Source organism: Crotalus tigris, unplaced genomic scaffold, assembly GCF_016545835.1.
Source record: "Crotalus tigris isolate CLP2741 ecotype Arizona unplaced genomic scaffold, ASM1654583v1 scf7180000019483.1746242, whole genome shotgun sequence".
NCBI lineage: Eukaryota > Metazoa > Chordata > Lepidosauria > Squamata > Viperidae > Crotalus > Crotalus tigris.
This window is the reverse complement of record NW_024097562.1, coordinates 308,529-330,820: the sequence shown is the minus strand read 5'-3', so window position 1 is coordinate 330,820 and position 22,292 is coordinate 308,529. Positions and strand designations below refer to the sequence as shown.

At 38.5% G+C, this 22,292-nt stretch overlaps 1 protein-coding gene across 1 annotated transcript in view; it reads right to left on the bottom strand.

The window, feature by feature from the left end:
• Nucleotides 1-22,292, bottom strand: part of CORIN (corin, serine peptidase) — a 114,733-nt gene that overhangs the window by 67,923 nt on the left and 24,518 nt on the right. The window contains exons 2-4 of the mRNA XM_039362892.1: nucleotides 19,106-19,250; nucleotides 12,803-13,219; nucleotides 2,906-3,116 (exon numbers count right to left, since the gene is read on the bottom strand). Coding sequence (XP_039218826.1) covers nucleotides 2,906-3,116; nucleotides 12,803-13,219; nucleotides 19,106-19,250 — 773 coding nt within the window. The remainder of the gene's footprint in view (nucleotides 1-2,905; nucleotides 3,117-12,802; nucleotides 13,220-19,105; nucleotides 19,251-22,292) is intronic.

Genomic DNA, 22,292 nt, shown 5'->3' with positions numbered 1-22,292 from the left:
TATATATATATATATGAACATGTTTAATGATGACTGACTCATTCACATCAGTGAGTCTGAAACACAAAGGCGGCTTGCTAGGAGAGACAAGAATTGGTGTTCTGGTAGGATATCGTCCCAAGATAAAGAAGAAGTCACAATTTACAAACATTTAAAAAAAATCTGATCTCCACATGACAAATGTGCAACAATCCCAAATCTACACACAGGGAAGTTAGCTCAAGTGAATTCAGATGGACAACTCTGGATAATATCCAAATACACTGGTGCAGTGATGGCGAACCTTTTGGAGACCGAGTGCCCAAATTGCAATCCAAAACCCACTTATTTATCGCAAAGTGCCAGGGCTGCATCAGCATTGTGGTGCCCTCGGGGGGCAGCAGGGGCATGGCCACTGGGTGGGTGTGGCTATGGTGATCATGGCAGACTGGGTGGGCATGGCTGCAGTGGCCATGGCCAGCTCGATGTTGCTCGTGGGGGGGATGCCTGCGGGGGCTGGGCAGGATTGGGAGAGATCCAGGGGGTCTTGTGGGTGGGGCAGTGAGCAGGAGGCTTTTCCTGCAGGGTGTGGTGGGGGTGCTATTGCTGCAGGGCAAGGCGAGGCAGGGGCGGCTGCTGCCTGACACCATTGGCCCCCGCACACAGAGGCCAGCGAGTGCACCTCTACTCGAGCTTGCTAGCCGGCCACTTCGCCTCCTTTGTGCTGGGCGGGGCTGTTGCTCCGGGCGCCGGTGGCAGCCTAATGGACCTGTGCAAGATGCTGGTGGCAGTGGCAGGCGTGCCCACAAAAAGGGCTCTGAGTGCCGCCTCTGGCACACGTGCCATATGTTCACCATCACTGCATTAGTGCCTTGGTACTCATCATTAATTGGTTCTGGGAGGCACGATGAATACCAAAAACAATGAATACCAAATAAATTTTCCCCAAAAGGAATAATGTAGTGAGTCACAAGAGAGCTGACGCTGACAGATTCTAGCTTGTGCATTCATTGAGTACCAAACAAACGATGAATATACCAGGACAACATCTTCCCTGTAAGTACAACATTGTATTTAATTTCTCTGTGCAATCATGGGGATTGCACTGAGGAACATTCCATTAATCATATAAAAATGAATAATTGCACAAAGATATTGTTTGTCAATTGTGTGGCAAATGAGCAAGTATTTTTCACTTTGAGATTCACTTACATCTCCATGTTCTAATAACATATAGAACAGAATTTGCTGCAACCCTTTGCTTCCATGACAGTGGTAGATGCTCTTAATATGAGTATCCCAGAATGCTCCAGAATAGCAGAAGAGAATTATGGCTTTCTGAACTGTTGCTGTCTATGTCATAGATAATACATTGGGGCTTGTTCAAAATAATGCATGGTGCGTATTCCCAACAGTTCTTGACATTTGCTTCTTCATTGGATGATGGAGGAAGGGCAAGCAAGCATAGTATTAGAAGGAACCAGACTTTGTTATCAAAGATGAGAGAATCATACCTTGCTGCAGCTAATTCTACAAGAGTAGACTCTGTACTCATGTGATGGTTTGATTGGCCCAAAAGAGCACCAACACTACTAGATTAAAAGCCAAACAGGTGAGGAGTGGAGAAATGAGGGTTGCATGGAAAACTCCTTATGGGAGATGGTCTATTCAGGAGCAGAATACAAGCATTCCTCAATTTACGATCAAAATTAAGCCCAACATTTCTATTGCTGAGTAAGACATATGTTAAGTGAATTTGCCCCACTTCACAATTTTTCTTGCCACAGTTGTTAAGTGAATCACAGCAGTTGTTAAATTTGAAACACGTTTGTTATGTGAATTTGGCTTTCCACTGAATTTGCAAAAGGTGATCACATGACTCTGGGATATACTGCAACCATCATCAGTCAGTTGCCAAGCATCTGAATTTTTAAAATCTATTTTTATTAATTTATTTATTCCACGGGTCCCCAATCCCCAGTCCATGGACTGGTACCGGGCTGCGGCATGCCAACAACCAGTTTGCGGAAACAAGCAAAGCCCCATATGTGAGATGCAGGCAGCACACAAAACAACGCACTCTCCGGTCCATGGAAAAACTTTTCTCCGCAGAACTGGTTCCTGGTGCCCAAAAGGTTGGGGACCTCTGATCTATTCTATTAATTTATCTATTTCTATTTCTATTTCTATTCTACTCTACTCTACCCTACCCTACCCTACCCTACCGTACTCCACTCCACTCTCCATTCCACTCCACTCCACTCCATCTTCTCTGCTTTCCCAGAAGCCTAATCATTTTGCTAGGGTCTGATAATGCATTACGCTTTGCCACTGTACTTCAAACCTGGACCACACTATGACAAAGATAGAAATTGCCTATCAATTCTACTACCGGCATGTGGGCTTGTATTTATTTTTATTCTGAACTCTTTTGCTGAACTTGGCAAGCCAAGAAATCCTATGATTAGCACTAATGTAAGAATGTGAACACTCTGAAGTGTAGCTATTAAAAGGTATAATAGTTCCACCCAATTATAAAACAACTAATTCAGATAGGAAATAATTCACTTATACTGACGGCAAGGATAGGCTTCAATAAACCTTTTCAAAATGCTGCATAATTCATTTTGTTTTTAAATTAAATGGGGATTTGTGCCAAAATCACAACCCATAATCCCTAATAAGATTAGTCAATGAACTTGCTTTATTCAGGATAGTATAATATGACAAATAGGTTTTTTTCCTTAACAAACATATTATATATACTCCTTGCAGCTATATTTTTCTGGTAATCTTCTGGTATAAATAGTCTTAATTGCGAGTTTCCTTTCAGAGGTTGTAAAGCTTAACACCTAACTGCACTTGCCATAATTAAGTATGCTAAATCTGCTGTAACCACCTTTAATCACTAACTAGCTTTGTTTACCTGTTCTCACCATCTCTGATGCACTCAGGAAGAGCCAGGCTACATCCAAACAGCATAATGTGTTGATAACAGCCGAGGCGGTTGAGATAACCAAAGAACTTGAGAAATTTTTCCATTTCAATGCTTCTCACAATGGAAAGAACTGATCTTAGAGTAGTCTGGTTATATGGTAGCATTTCACACTGGGTGTAGTTGATGTTTATACACAAACCTGCAAAATAAGAACATATTTGTGACAGAGACTAAGAGCAAGAGTTTACCAGAAGTGAAAAGTCACTAGAAGGTTCAAAATATATGAAGCAGCCATCTTAACAACTATATTATTTTATTACCTGATACTATCCTTTCCGCTTAGAAAGATTGCTGCTACTCCCCCTTTCCCCTCGTACTGAGAAATCTAGTTCAAAACTTAACCAAAAAAATCATTTTTTGTACAATTCTATCAATATCCACTCAGAAAATAAAGATCTGTTAAAGTTCATTGTCCCAAATAAGGTATAAAAGATTGCGGTTTTAGTTTAACTAGAAACATTTGATACTGGCAAGAGTACTTTTTAAACCTTACTGTATATAGAGTGAGGTCTTTTAAACATACTACTAATTTTTATATCTATTCCTCCTCCACCTCCTCCTCCTCCTCCCCCCAACCTTCCATTTATACTCAAGTTTGCAAGTAGTTTTCTTAACAGACTGTTTTATGATTGTTTTGTATTAACAAATGGATAACATTTATTTCACCCACGTTGTCTATTGAGGTGTTTAGATGTTTAAGTTAATATTTTATGTGTAACAAGTTTTAAAGCAGGGATGTCAAACTCTATTTCATTGAGGGCCGCATCAGCATTGCGGTTGCCCTCGGGGGAGGGGGGCGGGGGGGTGTGGCCAGGATGGGTGCGACCTACTGAGTGGGCGTGGATGGAGTGAGTGTGGCCTACTGGGTGGGCGTGGCCAGCTCTACATCGTTCGCGTCAATGGTGCCTGTGGGGGCTTGGGCAGGAGTGGGACAGATCTGAGGGTCTCTGGCAGAAGGGGGTGGGACCAGGGCAAGCCCCAAGGCATGGTCCATTTCTTCATTCCTCACAAAGGGCGACACCTCCCCAGCATGCACCCAGGCGATGGAGCCAACATGGCAGAGGCTGGTTCCTCGCTGTTTCCAGACGGCCTTGTGGAGCTAAAACTGAATGCGTTTCAGCATAGAGGGCCACCACAAAATTGTACATTGGCTCCCTCCCGGCCGGCCTGGGCCAGGAGGGCCAAGGCAGTGGGAGTCGTTCCCTCACTGTTTCCAGGATGGCTTTGCGGGCCACATGAAACCACTTCGCGGGCCGCATCCGGCCCCCGGGCCTTGTGTTTGACATGTCTGGTATAGGGTATCCTGTCTGAGCAGGTGGTTAGACTAAAAGGCCAAGATCCCTTCTAACTGTTCTGTTCTGTTCCGTTCCATTCCAATTTACCACAAATCTGTAGAATTGTTATTGCTCTGTTGTCCTTCTTCCTTAATAAGGGAAAAGATATCTAATGCACTTCTAGCCACAATATTGGAAATTAACCCTTATAGACACAGGCAAACATTAAGGTAATAAAACTCAACAGCTGTAATTTGAGTTTCTAAAGGTAATCATCTAAAATCTGATTCTATAAATATAATGAACGATGGGGTCACATTCAATATATGTTATCACATCTCTTTATGTATTGTTTTAATATGATAATGTTACTTAAGGAATGCATTTTGCAACGTACTTTATATTTATATGCCCAGAATAGTTTCAGATATGTAGTTTGTTATTATGAAGCGAGATTTTTAGTTTTATCTTTTTCTTGTCAATAAACTACCTAGACAAATTGTGTCTGCTCATATTTGAATCATTGCAGTGAATATATTTCCACCAGATGTTTATCTTGTTGGAAGAAAGAAAATTTTAAAAAACAAAATACGTGAATATAATATTTCTTGTACATGAAAAGTAAAGTCTGCCGAAGGAAACTGTTTGACACAGTGTGAGTTCATAACTCAGTTTAATCAAACCAATATCCAGTATAAAAGTTCAAGAGCAAAACTGAGGTAATTTTTCCCCTAGCACTTCTTTGATCCCAGTTGGAGCAAAAGGAAATAGAAATGTTCCAAATGGGAAAAAAAATAATATTGCCTTGAGATCTATTATTTTGTTTAATTTTGTGCCAAAGAAGATGACTATTTTCAAAGTAACTAGGCCTTTCATCCAAGAACAAAATAATCATTTACTATAAATGCATTATTTATTGGCCATCCTGAATACCTATAATAGTCTTAGTAGCTACTCCTGCAGATGCTTTCTCATTTGTAAGCATTTTCTAGTTCTATAGCCTCCCACTTGCCACAAGTAATGTGTAACTTCTAGATGTTACAAGATTTCTAGCCAAGTGATCTGTACGTATTTGTTGATCTTAATTTTTTGGCATATTACTAAATAAATTATGAAGTAACATAACACATCTTATGTATGCTTAAGAGGCTCTGCTAAACACTATTTCCTTATTCCAGGATTAGAATTGTCAATATAGCTAATTATTGGAAATGCACATTAGCAGGTATGATGATGATGACCTTCAGAATTATCACGTTACACTGACTAAGATGAAATTTGTATGCACTTTTACCTATCCCTGTAGCTATTATCTGCACCATTTGAAGCAAACTCAGTTGAAAATTGAGTGTCCCATTGCATTCAGTGAGATTTATCCCTTAAGGCAGGGGTCTTCAAACTTGGCCCTTTTATGACTTGTGGACTTCAACTCCCAGAATTCCTCAGCCAGCAGGGGTCTTCAAACTTGGCCCTTTTATGACTTGTGGACTTCAACTCCCAGTTCTGGGAGTTGAAGTCCCACAAGTCATAAAAGGGCCAAGTTTGAAGACCCCTGCCTTAAGGTTTGGACTCTTTATCTCATCTGAAGATAGCAGGATGGGGACTGGGAGATGAATAAGCTTGGGAGCCTTAATCATCACTTCCTTGAGGGAAAGTTGGATTCCACCAGCACTAAAAGGGCCACTGGTGTGCCAACTCCTCAAGAATCTATGGTTGCTATCATGGAAGAATTATACCAGAAATTGGATGAAGGGAATGTGACCGTCCTTCTCTTACGTGCTTATTGTATATCATCTATTTCATGCGCCTTCAGCACCAATCACTGCTTTTCTTCCTCCAGAAGATAAAATCCTTTATTTTACATTCCAAGTTACCAAAGGAATTACAATACTGCAAACATACGAGCTGTTCTATACCCATAAAAAACATCTTGAAGTAATACAGAGAGCCATTTTCCAAGGTTTTGGGAAATTCTCATTAATTGTCTCTCTCCAATTCTGCTACTTTATAAAATCTCTCATAAAGGAAGGAGCTCTGTGGGGCAATATTGGAAGAAAAACTTATTGCCTACTTTGGAAGAATGGGTACTTAAAGTGTCTAATTTAGCAGAAATGGCGAAAATCTCCGCCTATTTGAAGGACCATTCACAAGAAAGATATATTATGATTTGGAGAAGATGGATTGATTATATTCAGAAGAAGTATGAATCTGAAAAGTATTACCTTGCTTTGGAGTAGATTTTAGATAATTTTTTTTTAATTAAATTTTTTTAAGATTTTACAATAAAAACCCCTCCCCCAATCCCTCCCAACCCACCCCAAAACCCTCCCCCATTCTGCAGAAACAGAGCGAATACAGGCTTAAAGGACAAGTTTTAAGCCCAAATATTTGGCAAGATAATTTGATTCAATAATATTCAGAAGAAGTATGAATCTGAAAAGTAGAGCTTTGGGGAAGATAAAAAATAAAATTTTAAAAAAATTAAAGAATAATAATAATTACACTTCTAGATAACCCAATCGAAAGCCCACCTTATATCCCTATCCATTCTTTCCACACCAAGCTTACTTCTCTTGCGATTGATCTTTCAAGAAAGCTAAAGAATAATAATAATTACACTTCTAGATAATATCTTAAACTTTAAATATAAATTATTCGAAAGCATATATCATACTTATATTGTATAAAATTTATCCATCTTTTCCACACCAAGAGATACTTCTCTTGCGATTGATCTTTCAAGAAAGAAATTTTTGCCATTTCCGCTAAGTAAGAAACCATTCTTGCAAAGTAGGCAAAGATTCCTTCTTCCAATATTGCCCTATTAACAACCTAGCCGCAGTAATTCAAAGATATAAAAGCTCTACCCCAAGACAAGGGGTCTTTAAACCCTGTAATATATTATTAAAAAGTTCCCTTAGAGGTTCTATCAACTCATCTATCAAAGTCTTATAATAAATTGATGTCAATCCATCAGTACCAGGTGCTTTACCTAACTTTAATTCTTTAATTGCTGTCATCATTTCCTCTATAGTAATCAATCCATTAATTTCTTGTTTCTGATCTTCTGTTAATTTAGGAAAATAAGCATCTTGTAAATATTTTTCTGTATCTGAAACCTGTACTTTCCTACCCATATATAATTTTTTATAATAATCTAAAAAAGATTTCTTAATCAATTCCTTCTGGAATACCAATTTACCATTATAATTTATTTTATCTATAATTCTCGACTTCTGTTTCTTTCGCAATTGATAAGCCAGCCATCTCCCTGGCTTATTAGCGTTACAAAATGTGTTATGTTTCATATACAATAAATTAGTTGCAGTCTGATCTGCCATTAACATATTAAATTGCGATTTAAGCAATTTTATGGATTGAGTAGATTTTAGATAATTATTAATAGTATTACTTGTATTATTATTTTTGTTTTAATTTGTTAATATTTGTTTTGAGTATAGATGGCACCTTGATCCACAAAAAATGTCTCGTATGTATCCTGACTTGCAGCCTAAATGTTGGAGATGTGGGTGTTTGGATGCTACCTATTACCACATTTGGTGGTCATGTAAAAATATAAAAGCTTTTTGGATTAAGATATGGTGGAATATTCAAAGAATTTTTAGAAGAAGGATAAAATTTACTCCACAATTGTTCTTGTTAGGTATTGTTTCTAATTGTGATAGTAAAGAGACTACATCAATGTTAAATTTAATTACAGCGGCCAGGTTGTTAGTAGGGCAATGTTGGAAGAAGGAATCTTTGCCTACGTTGCAAGAGTGGTTTTTTAAAGTTTCTTATTTGGCGGAAATGGCAAAGATTTCGGCTTTCTTGAAAGATCAATCGCAAGAGAAGTACCTCCTGGTATGGAAAAGATGGATAGATTTCATACAATATAAGTTGGATATAAAAAAATATTATTTAGTTTTTGAATAATTTATATTTAGAGTTTAAGATATTTTATAGATATTTTTTTTAATTTTTTATTTTCTTTTTTTATTTTATCTTTTCTTTTTCTGTTTCTTTTCTTTCTTTCTTCTTGTTTTCTTTATATATTGTTGTTAACTATTTTATAATTTGTTTAATTAATGTATTTAGATTTGCTTATGGTTTATACGTGTTTTAAGATTTTTTTAAATTTTAATTAAGCCTGTATTCAGCTCTGGGAAGGTCCGGGGAGGGTAGGGGAGGGTTGGGAGGGTTCGGGGAAGGGAATTTCTTTTTTGTAAAACTTAAAAAATTTTCAATAATAATAATAAAAAAATATTTGTTTTGAGAAGGAGTTAAAGTATGTTACGATTTTGATTGATAGTTTAATTGGTTTATGTTAGCTAGATTATGTTTGTTTATTTGTTACCCTGTAATCAGCTCTGGGAAGTGGGGGAGGGGGGAGGGGGGAGGGGAGGGGGGGTTTATATTGTAATTTGTAAAACTTTTAATAAAAAAAAGGAGCTCTGCAGAGAGAAAGGGTTGAAGAAGAGCGTTAAGTAAGAAATTTATTATTCTACTCAACAATGCGCCAACAATTTTTTTGCTCAATTTCATGCCATTATGAATAAAATGTTGGAAATGTTTTTTTTTAAAAAAAAACCCTGTAACTTCATATAGCGATAAGGAATGATAGTTGTTTAATTGTCCACGCATGTAACTCAATGGAATGCCAAGCATATTATATGTAAAACTGAACTTACACATGATTGAATCGGCAGGCATTAGCAAAACAACATGCAAGAATTATTTCCCATAATGAGTTTGCTGCCAGATACAAACTTATTAGGTTAATTTTGGGGGTGTGAGGTGATCAAACAGAAAAACATGTTTTAAGCCCGTCTTGTTGAATAAGTCAGAGGAGGCTAGGGCCATACACTACAGTAAGTCACACACTATAGTACCCAAACCGCAATAGTTTATTTTGCATAACACTTTAAGCCCAAAACAAAAATACCTCATGTTTTAAATTAGAACCACGTGTGAACTCAGTCTACATCTTAAAAATGAAAACAGTGTTAGATAAAATAAACAGCTTTGTGGTCTGGGCATCCTTATGTAGTTTCTTGTCAACAAGTTTCATGGTACGTGCAGACCCAACAACACTAACTAGCAATCAGAACATATGATGAACACATGATGAAAACTCCTTATCTGCACAACACATGGACACTTAACCATTGTTTCAAGATACGCATCCTAGGCCAAGCTAACTCCAAAAACGTTGGAGGATTCCTGGAAGTCTGGCACTCAGGCGTATCAGCCATAAACAGGCACCCAGAAATAAACAACATACCATTCAGAAAAGAGACCATCAAAAAGCCACAACACCTCCTGATCAGCAATCAAATGCCCAGATAAGTAGAGATTAACACCAAGCAGTAAACAATATGAAATGTCTGCAAGGGATTTTTTTTTTCTCTTGCGGACAGCCCCCAAGGACCTCTCACCTCTTCAACCCCGTGCTACAAATATTCTTTTGGGACCATTTGAAATTACAACAGACCAGTGATGGGATTCAGCCGTTTCACACCACTTCGGCAGAACCGGTAGCTAATTTTTTGTTGCCCAGGCCCAGAACCGACATCCGGAAGCAGCATCCACAGAGAACCGGTTGTTCACATGTTTGAATCCCACCACTACAACAGACCCTCCTCATAGCTACAACCCAGTTTCCTAGTTACAACAGCCATACATACAGTCTATGTCAGGGGTAGGCAACCTTGGCTCTTTTATGACTCGTGGACTTCAACTCCCAGAATTCCTGAGCCAGCATGGCTCAGCTTGGAAACCTCTCCCTTTCCTCTCAGCTTGGCTGGCTCAGGAATTCTGGGAGTTGAAGTCCACGAGTCATAAAAAAGCCAAGGTTGCCTACCCCGTCTAGGTCATGTGCCATCATGCGAGGGCATTTTGGGCATTGGACAACTGGCTCACCTTTACAGCCGTTTGCAGTGTCCTGTAGTCACATGACCATGATTTTTTTTTTTTGCCAGTTAACGGCATTTATGTCTGGTTTCTGGCAACAAAATACTTATTTGAGAAAATGGATTCACTTAATCACTACTGCATTCACTTAACTATCGTAAAAAAAACAACCCAAAATAGCTACTTCAAATCCAGTCACATAATGTCTCAACTTACATCCGCAAAGATTTATAACCATAATTCCAGATCCAATTTGAATTGTAAATTGAGAATTATCTGCTCAAGGTTTCTAGTTGGGCAACAGAGCTCAGTTTGTACATCCTGCCAGCTTTTGATCAGTTATTTTCAACACTATAAAAGTTGATACATCCATTTCCCAGTTCCTTCTGTTGTCTGTGTTGCTTTGCAGAATGTCTGGTTCTCTGTTACTGTTGTTGAACCGTACTAAGAAATGCTATACAAAGAAATCAAAATAGCAAGGACAATTTCTTTAACGATATTTCCCAAAATAAAGTACTATGTTTTATTCCGGGTTTTTTTTATTCTTTTTGACTTTTTCCAGAGCTGTTCTCAAAATCCATTTATGAATGTATAAAATACAAGTATGAAAACATGCCCTAGTCTTATGCTAAAATGAAGGAAGTAGACTACTAGAAGAAAATTGCTATTTCAAATGTACTTAGATATGCTAAGGTTCAGTTTAAAACAATATAGCTTGTTTCAATTAGGGTTAAATGCTATAAATAAATGCTAGCGTTGAATGCTATACAAAACACTCTAATAAACAACCAATTCCCACAATATTGTCAAACTACCTAGTAGGGCTGTATTACTATTATCTTTCTCATATTTCCTATTACCTATTTCCTTATCTTCTTATGACTAAAACTTTGTTGTTTGTATCTTACAATGTATATTGTTTTGTTTAGTATCTAGTATGATTTATGTTGATTACTTATTTAGTATCCTATGACCGAGTGTTGTATCTTATGATTTATGATGAATGTATTTTATGATTATAATCATGATTTATCACTTGTTGCTTGCATATACATTGAGAGCTTATGCACCGGAGACAAATTCCTTGTCCAATCATACTTGGCCAATAAAATAATTCTAATTCTAATTAGAGTTAAAGGAGACTCATTATTTTGGGACTGCGGCTAATGAAGCCTGAAGAAACAGACAAGTTTTAAGAAGTGAAGCAGCTGCACTCTGCAAGCACAACTTGTTTAATGTATTTTAACAAGCTTAGAGGTACTTCCTAAGCGAAAGCATACCTCTGCTGTTGAGTTTTCCAGAAATAAACAGTTTAGTCTGCTGTTGCCCTGGCTGGGATCTGCAATAGCTCACCTTTGCTGGTATAAGCATGTTCCCAATAACCACTCAGGCATCGGACTGTGAGGGACTCAACATTAGTAAGTAGCTTTTATCTAATTCAAATGAGGAATGAGATGCTATGGAAACCACCTTTGTTAAGTACAGGTAGTCCTCAACTTACGACCACTGAGACAGTTTTTAAGTGAGCTTTGTCCCATTTTACAACCTTTCTTGCCACATCTGTTAAGTCAGGGGTGTCAAACTCAATTTCACTGAGGGCCACATTAGCATTGCGGTTGCCCTCAGGGGGGCAGGGGTGAGCCAGACAGTGTGAAGCTCGCCAACTTTGCACCTTGCTGCCTGCTGAAACTGGGCAGGCTGGAGGCTAGGCAGCATTGCACTTCTCATCAGATTCGCGCCACCCAACTCAACTCTAGGCGCTGTGAGAGCGCCTCGCTGCCTGCTGAAACCGGGCAGGCTGGGAGCTGGGCGGCCTCGCGTTTCTTTTTGGATTTGCGCCGCTCGGCTCAGCCTCTCGGCGCTGTGAGGAGCGCCCCGCTACATGCCAAAACCCCTCCCCCAGAGCCCATCAAGCCGGATATGTGAAGTAGGCGAGGGCCATTTGCTGGCCACTTCCAGGTGATGGTGTATTTCTTCATTCCTCACAAAGGGGGACACCTCCCCCAGCATGCACCCAGGGGGTGGGGCCAACACGGCAGGGGCTGGTTCCTCATTGTTTCCAAACGGCCTTGTGGAGCTAAGACTGAATGCGTTTCAGCATGGATGGCCACCACAAAATTGTACATTGGCTCCCGGCCGGCCTGGGCCAGGGCCAAGGCAGTGGGAGCCGTTCCCTCACTGTTTCCAGGATAGCTTCACGGGCCACATGAAACCACTTCGCGGGCCGCATCCGGCCCCCGGGCCTTGTGTTTGACATGTCTGTGTTAAGTGAATCGCTGCAGGGGTTAAATTAACCGCATGATTGTTAAGTGAATATGGCTTCCCTATGGACTTTGTTTGTCAGAAGGTTGTAAAAGGGGATCACATGACCCCAGAACACTTCAACCTTCCTAAGGATGAACCACTTGCCAAACATCCGAATGTAAATCACAGGACCGTGGGGATGCTGCAACGGTCATAAGTGTGAAAAATGGTCGTAAATCCCCCTTTTCAGGGCTGTTGTAACTTTGAACGGTCACAAACGAACTGTGGTAAGTCGAGGATTACCTGTAATAGTTCCTGCAAGTATAAGAATGTTTCCAATCATCGCATCACCTTTTTGTGCCCTAATTAAGAATCCATATTAATATAAACTTACCTTTTTTCAAACCCACGTCTTGCACAGCGGGCGGTATCGTAGATTTCACTGCAGGCTCAGAAAACGTTTTGTTCATGACTTTGATGGATGGGTCAGTGGACCCCAGGTCCTCTTCTACTGACGCCTCTGCCGCTGACCAGTTTTTATGGGGCGCTTTCGTCAAAATCCTTTCATCTGTAATATTCGTTTTCACTGCTGGAGTTTCAGAGGCAACCCAAGAGGTTCCCCTAAGTATACTGATGTTTGGGTGCATCTGGTTGACATGAAAAGATTGGTTTGTTTTCCAAGAGGTCAGCTCTATTTCATTGTCCACTGAAGGAACCACAACTACATCACTCTCATTCATGCTAGGAAAATGAATGTCGGTGCCAAGTAAGTCACTTCCATTTGAATGAACGCACTTTTTTCCCAACACACCTGCATTGGGAAAATAAAACAAAACATAATTATTATTTTTTTCAACCAACACGTGGTCTGGATTTAAAAACGCTAATACATATTCAGTTCCTAATCCTTCATTCTTTCCTTTAGCCATTGATAGAATAAATCCCAAGTTTGGTAATATTCTGTTTCTTCTTTATCTTTCAGTCTCATAGTTAATCTGTCCATCTCTGCACATTCCAATGTTTTTTTGATTAGTTTTTCCTCCGGCGGTAATCCTTCCATTTCATTTTTCCAATATTGCGCAAAAATTATTCTTGCTGCCGTTGTGACGTGCAAAATCAAATATAGGCTTTGTTTATTAATCTTTTCTGGCATTATACCTAATAAAAAAAAGTTCAGGTTTAAAATCAACATGTTCTCCCAACATTTTTTTTCTAACCAGGCATGTATCTTTTTCCAATAGACCTTAGCTTTATCACATGCCCACCAAACAGGATAATAAGTGCCTGAGTTGTACTTACATTTCCAGCATCTATCTGACATATTTTTAAACATATTTTTGCTAATCTTGCTGTTGGCAGGTGCCATCTATAAAACATTTTATATAAATTTTCTTTATATGAGGTTGACATTGACAATTTATAGTTCCTCTCCCATAACTTTTGAAAAATTAATATATGTATGTAAGAGAAAATTAATAAAATCTTTATTTAAAAAAAGGAAAATAAAACAAAACATAATCAGCCTGATTAGATATCAGCCTATCTAAAACACATATATTAACTTCCAAGAAACATTCCAAACACAACCTGTTCTATGAAAAGTTGAAAACTGCAATATTGGGAAGATAACATACATGTTTTATTTTTTTTATATTTTTTATAATTTTAGCCATCACGGCAACTGGTTACCAATAATTTTCCATCCATTACTTAATTTCCTAGTCCTTTGTCTATCCAGTTGTACTTTTAAAAATGTACTTTATAACAACATAATTTGAGAGTACAGTATACACAACAGACTGTACAATCCTTTGTACAGTGTATGGTGTGTTCAAAGAATTCCAAAAGAATTTAGTAACATTTTATGTTTTGTCCTCCACCATCTTCTTACTTGAAGAAGGAATTTTATGGACATAGTGTGCGTATACTTATGCAGCCGCATTATTGTAGTTTTTTATTGTTATTTTTCCCCCTAAATGATAATCAGTTTTTCAACTGAATTGTACAACTTATATGTTATATTAAATGATTTCCCTTGATCTGTTTTTTTATATATCTCAAAAACCTGAGATTTTAACAGGGATGTGTAGACTTTTTATACCCATGGTGACAACTATGGTGCATTGGATGATCTGCAAGAAATACCATTTGCCTGCAAGCAACAACTGGTGGGACCATAAAATAGAGAAAGTAATAGCAGATGAAGAAGCTAAATTGCTCTGGGACTGTAGAATTCAAACAAATAAGCACCTGCCACATAACACCCCGGACTTAACAATTGTTGATGAGAAAGACAAAAAAGTCTGGATACTGGATGTGGCAGCACCTGGAGACAGCAAAACAGAAATGAAGATAACAAAGTTCAAAGACGTGCAAATAGAAATAGAAGTATGGCAAACAAGAAAAAAAAAAGCAAATGTACTACCAACAGTAATAGGCATATTGGATCCAATTCCAAAAGAACTGGAGCACCACTTAAACACCATAGGCATTGATAAAGATCACTATCAAGTCAATTGCAAAAGGCAGCTTTACTTGGAAAAGCTTACATCTTGCAACAATATCTTTAACATCATTAAACAGATCCCTGGGAAGGACTTCATAGGTTGATTAAAAACGTCAAATCCAATCTAAACATCTAGCTGACTGGGCAATTAGCCATGATGATAATACTGTAATTTCCGGCGTATAAGACGACTCGGTGTATAAGACGACCGACTTTGGAGCCAATTTGCATGCCTTGAAAGTTGTCTTATATGCCGGAAACTACCGTAATTTCCAGCGTATAAGACGACACAGCGTATAAGACAACCCCCGACTTCGGAGCTGATTCGCATGCTTTAGAAAGCCGTCTTATACACCGGAAAATACGGTAATAATAATAATCCAATGTTCTGGACTTGTAACAACACAGTAGGACAAAATTTGCAAAATCTCCTGCCTTTCTTCCACAGGGGTTTCTGCAAGATATGGTTAAAATAAACAGCCAAGATGACAACTACAATTGTGTAATTAAAGCTCTGCCCATTTTCTATGAAACTTTATGTGAATTAGTAGGAAGTTTATTCTGTTATGTCTCTGAACTTCACTACAAGATTCTTTCTTCACAAACACCTCCAATCTCCTGTCTCATTCTGGAGATGTATCAATGTAGGTACCAAATGTATCAAAACAAAACTGGTCATCAGAGAATTGAATGACCAACATAGGCAAACTATTATGTATACTCATAACTCTTCAAGAAGTGAAAAGGGTGGTAGAACAAATTAGCTCAGGACAAACACACAGTCCAATTGTGCTACTATCTCAGTATTAGAAAGAACTTGAGGATCTGGTAGAGTCATTGACAAACTTAATGAAATTGAAAAAGCAAAGGCTAGATCAGCACGGGAAGAGGCGTACATTGCCCTGATTTATAAAGATGGAAATGATTCAATTTTCTGGGCTTATACAACACACTAGTCCAAAATTTGCAAAATCTTTCAAACCACAGAGCAACGATACGAACCGCTCTCTCTACTGAATGTATATTATACTCTTTTTACCACACTATTAGCTGATTAACAGCTGTGGTGGAACAGTAGCTAGAATGCAGTATTGCAGGCTAAATCCACTGACTGCAGACTGCCAGCAGTTTGGCAGTTCGATCCTGACCGGCTCAAGGTTGACTCAGCCTTCCATCCTTCCGAGGTCAGTAAAATGAGGACCCAGATTGTTGGGGGTAAGAGGCTGACTCGTAAACCACTTAGAGGCTTGTAAAGCACTACGAAGCGGAATATAAGTCTAAGTGCTATTGCTATTAACTAAAGAAATATATCCTGGATATAATACATATCAATAATAATACATATCAACCATGTTGCCTTTCTTTCGTCATATTCCCTTGCCTTCTTGCTAATTTCTCCATATTATACTGCAAAAATATCTGTTAAGGAGGAAAGCATGGCCACCTGTGTCTTTAGACTGGTACAGCCAGATTTGCAAACATCCAAATCAGTCCAGGGAAACTGATGAGTTAAAGCAGTGTTTCTTAATCTTAAGTCATGGACTTGAACTCCCAGAACACCCCAAACCCAACCAGCATTTCTTAAAGTTGCCAAGGTTGAGAGAGACATTAAGCCAGTGGTTCTCAACCTTTTTAATGCCGCAACCCCCCCAACCGGTCGTAAGTTGAGGACTACTCAACCGGTCGTAAGTCGAGGACTACTCAACTGGTGCAGCACCGTTTGCAGAATGGGACTTTTGGCGGGCTCAGCAGGGCAGAGACAGCCTGGACAATTCCTATTGGCTTTTGAAAGCCAATAGAATTAGACTCTATTCAAGAGAGTCTATTCTATTGGCTTTCAAAAGCCAATAGAATAAAAGGGAGTAGCACAGCTAAGGAAAAGGGGGAAAAATGGTGGACTGCATTGTTTGGTGACCCCCGTGAAATGGTCATTCGACCCCAAATGGGGTCCCGACCCACAGGTTGAGAACCACTGCACTAAGCTAAAGGGTGATTCGACACAAGGTAAATGAATATTTCAACTTTGTGTATTTACAGTGGTATTCAACTGCTTTGAAGAAAAGGACTAGGGATGAAATGATAGCAGTATTCCAGCATTTGAGGGGCTGCCACAAAGAAGAGGGGGGGCAGCTTATTTTTCAAAGCACTGGAGGGGGCAGGACAAGAAACAATGGATGGAAATTAATAAAGGAGAGAAGCAACCTGGAATTAAGGAGAAACTTCCTAATAGCCTTCAGAAGTTGTGGATGCTTCATCACTTGAAGGTTTTAAGAAGAGACTGGATAGTCAGTTGTCTGGAATGGTATAGGGTCTCCTCTTTGAGCAGAGGGTTGGACTAGAAGACCTCCAAGGTCCCTTCCAGCTCTATTCTGAATTGAAACTCATCAAATTTGGTACACAACGCATTTTGATCAGAAAATGTAGTCTCAGTACTCAACGTTTGTTCGGTTCTCAATGCACAAGCTAGAACGTGTTGATGTTCAGCTGCCTTGTGACTCACTACATTATTCCTTATGAGAAAAATCTGTTTGGTACTCATCGTTTTTGGTAACTCATCGCGCCTCCCGAAACCAATTAACGAGCAGCACTGAGGAACTACTCTATAGTAATTTAAAATTTCCTCCCCGTTTCTCAAGAACCTGGAGGAGGCTGACTTAATAATGGATACACAATCTTCAACAGCTACCCAGCGAAGAAAAGCAGAGCCTCCAGACAATTTCCTTATTGGCCTTTAAGTATTCCTGGTAACCTTGGGCATTGCTCAGTCTACAGCCAAAACACAGAAACAGAATTTGATTTATTTTTACATTCGTCCCAAGAGCATTGCAACTGGAAGCAAAACAAGCTAAAGCTGTCAGCCACAAAATAATACTTGATTATTTTTTCATTTTCTCACTGTCCTTCTACTGTGGACTTGGGGAAAATACGGTGTATCACATTTTTCAGGCACAGTTGAGTGAATACAGCCCACTAAGCCACAACTCATAGTTTATAAATGTGTATTTGTAGCCCAGGCATTCAAAATTTATCCAGAATGTATCACTGGGAGGCATCCGTTGACTAGAACTCTTCTCCCCAAATGTGCTAGCATTTCAGAAGCTGTTAAAAAGAAACAATTCCAGCAAAGCTTTAATTTATGCAGATTGAAATGTAATGCAAATTGCCTCTTAATGCAACTTCTTCAAGACAATGCACCTCACAAAGAGTTCGCTGTGTTTGCCTTTCAAGACAGAAATTAGTTATCAGGGATGTTTTCTTCCTGCAGAAAAACAATTGTCATGATTTACTTCTATCAGAATAGAGTTGGACGGGACCATTCTGGTCCAATCCCTCACTCAGGCAGGAGACCCTACACCATTCCAGACAAATGGCTGTATTTCTCTTCTTAAAAGCCTCCAATGAAGCACCCACAACTTCCGGAGGCAAGCTGTTCCACTGGTTAATTGTTCTCACTGTTAGGAAGTTTATTCCAGGTTGCTTCTCTCCTTAATTAGTTTCCCTCCATTGTTTCTTGTCTTGCCTTCTGGTGCTTTGGAGAATAGGTTGACCCCCCCCCCTCAAATACTGGGACACTGCTATCATGTCCCCCCTAGCCCTTCTTTTCTCTAGACTGGCCATTCCCAAATCCTGCAGCCGTTCTTCATCTGTTTTACTCTCCAGGCCTTTAATCATTTTAATTACTCTTTCCCCCCCCCCCAAAGTCTCAACATCCTTTTTGTAATGTTATGCAGTATTCCAGGTATGGCCTTATTAAGGATTTATAAAGCGGTACTAATACTTCACATGATTTTGATTCTACGCCTCTGTTATGCAACCAAGGATTTTGGCTGAACAGTTTATGCCCAAGTTAAAGCATGTCTTTTTTTGGTTGGGGGGGGGAGGGCGGGACGCAGATAACGTGGAGGAATTCTTTTCTGCAAGGGAGGGGCCACAAAGAGTAGCAAGCACTCCAACCTTGCCCCGTTGGTCTCATTAAATCACTCAGGATTCCCGGCACGTTTTCCTTTAAAAACGTGGCCAGTTCTGAACAGAACTAGCAGATTCTGAATTTGTGACAGGTTTTGGATTCTAAAAAAGTTTGCTTCCTTTCATACCCCTCCCCTTCCTGCCTCTCCCCCACCTGATGGGGAGAACAAATTATTGATGAAGTTCAATGTCCTTTCGTCTTGACTCATCTTTTCTGATACTCACCTACGAAGGAAAGAAGAATCACAAACAAAAGTATAAGGGTGCAGATGCAGGGAATTAGAACTAGCAATGACAGCCTGAAGTATTTTACAGAAGCCAGTTTCCGGGAACAGCCATCCTCCATTTTATCTTCATCTGTTTCCGGAACCTGAAACACAGAGAGACCGAGACTTATATTTCTGTATGTACTCTGTCATAGAAAACGGCCACCGAATCAAAAATATTTTTTTCTAGCAGAAATGGCTGAGCCTGTAGTGTAAAAAGCTGGAGCTCTCAAAGTCTATTTGCCAGAAGCCACTGAATCTTCATACAAGTAGTCCTCGACTTACCACCGTTCATTTCATGACCGTTCGAAGTTACAACAGCACTGAGAAAAGTGACTTACGACTATTTTTTCACACTTATGATCAATGCACATCCCTGTGGTCACATGATCAAAATTCATATGCTTGGCAACTGACTCATATTTATGAGGGTTGCAGTGTCCCGGAGTCATGTGATCACCTTTTGTGAAATAATAATAATAATAATAAATACAAATAAATAAAAATAAAAAAACAACTGGAGCACCACTTGAATACCATTGGCATTGACAAATTTGCCATTAGTCAATTGCAAAAGGCGGCCTTACTAGGAACTGCGACAATATCTGTAATAACATCAAACATCCACATCTGCCTATCCCAGGTCCTTGGTAAGGACTCAATGTTTTGTTTTTGTTTTTTTTATTGAGAATTTTTAAAAGTTTTTACAAATAACAAAAAAAGAACAATAAAAAACAAAAAAAAAAACAAAACAACCCTCACCCAACCCCTCCCAAACCACTCCCTCCATCCCCCCCCCCGGAGCTTCCCAGAGCTGAATATAGGCTTAATTAAAATTTTAAGAAACCTAAACAAGTTTTAACAACTTATAAAATAGTTAATAATAAAATATATGTGACATAAACATTAAAAAAAAAAATACTTAAAAAGGAAAAAAGAAAAGAAGAAAGAAAGAGGAAAAGAAAATAGGAAAAAGAAAAAAAAGAAAAAAAGAGAAAACAATCCATAAAATATCAAAAATTATATACAAGTTATAAAAAAGCTAAATGATATTTTTTATATCCAATTTATGTTGTATAAAATTTATCCATTTTTCCCATACAACAAAAAATTTCTCTTGCGATTGCTCCTTTAAAAAAGCCAAAATCTTTGCCATTTCCGCCAGATAGGAAACTTTAAAAAACCACTCTTGCAAGGTAGGCAAAGATTCCTTCTTCCAATATTGTCCTACTAACAGCCTTGCGGCTGTAATCAAATTTAACATCAATATAACTTCCTTAGCATCACAATCAGTAACAATACCTAACAAAAATAATTGCGGAGTAAATTTTACCCTTCTTCTAAAAATTCTTTGAATATTCCACCATATCTTAATCCAAAAAGCTTTTATATTTTTGCACGACCACCAAATATGATAATAGGTGGCGTCCAAACAGCCACATCTCCAACATCTAGGCTGTAAATCAGGATACATAAGAGACATTTTTTGTGGATCAAGGTGCCATCTATAAAACATTTTATAAAAATTCTCCCTTAAGTTCTGGGCTTGTGTAAATTTAACATTCCTCACCCAGATAATTTCCCAGGTATCCAGTGGGATTGGTTCACCAAAATTTTGTGCCCATTTAATCATGCAATCTTTGATTAATTCAGATTCTGAATCCAATTCCACTAGAACCCCGTAAATCCTCTTAATGTGAGTTTGTCTTTGATCCTTTACTTGTTTAAAAAGATTTTCATCTTCTCTAAGCCAGCCCATATTACAATCCATCTTCCATCTGTCCACTAATTGTCTATATTTAAACCATGAATAGGTAATATTTTCATGTACTAAATCTTCCAAAGATTTTAACTGCCAATTTTGACCATCCCATCTAAGTAATTGTGTGTAAGAAACCCTATCCATTTTAACTCCTCTCCTTATCCCCTCTATCGCATGCCAAGGTATAGCCCATAAAGGTATTTTAAAATCACTCTTATAATACTTCCTCCAAACCCGAAGTAAAGAGATCCTTATAATATGTGATTTAAAAACTCGATCCACTTTTTTATTAAAAATTAAGTAGGCATGCCATCCAAAAAATAAATCCCAACCCTCCAGATGGAGTATTTCTACATTTGTTAAGTTTACCCAATCACTAATCAATGTTAAAGCCACAGCATCATAATATAATTTCAAATTCGGCACCTTGAGTCCACCCCTCTCACGAAAATCTTACATAATTTTAAGCTTTACCCTTGGTTTTTTCCCTGCCCAAATAAATTTATTAATGCCTTTCTGCCATTCATTTAAGTTAAGCTCATTCTTTAAAATAGGTAGCATTTGAAACAAAAAAAGAAATTTTGGTAGGACATTCATTTTAATCACTGCAATTCTACCCATAAGAGATAACTGTAACTTATCCCAATTCTTCAAATCTTTCTGTGCCCTGATCCACAACTTTTCATAATTATTCTTGTACAATTTTACATTAGAAACAGATAAAGTAACCCCCAAATATTTTACCTTATCAACAACTTCAAAATCTGTTAAATTAACCAAAATCTGCTTGTCCCGATTAGTCATGTTTTTAGATAATATTTTAGTCTTATTATTATTAATTTTAAAACCTGAAACACATCCATATTGATGAATCAGTTGTAGTAACTTTACTACAGAATAAGTAGGTTGAGACAGAGTAACCACCAAGTCATCTGCAAAAGCTCTTAACTTATATTCTTTTTTGTTAACTTCTATTCCTTTTATTTCCTGCAACTCTCGAATTTTAATCAACAAAATTTCCAATGTTAAGACAAACAATAACGGTGACAATGGACATCCCTGTCTTGTACCTTTTTCTATTGTAAAAACCTCTGACAAACCCCCATTGACAATAAGTTGTGCCGTTTGTTTTTGATATATAGCACCTAGAGCTTGTGATATTTTTTCTCCAAAATTCATCTCCTCAATTAATCTTAACATAAACTGCCAATTCAGTTAGTCAAAGGCTTTTTCAGCATCTAAAAATATCGGTAAGGACTCAATGTTGTTGTTAATTGCGAAGTCGTGTCCGACCCATCGTGACCCCATGGACAACGTTCATCCATGTCTTCCTGTCCTCTACCATCTTCTGGAGTCCATTTAAGTTCACGCCTACTGCTTCAGT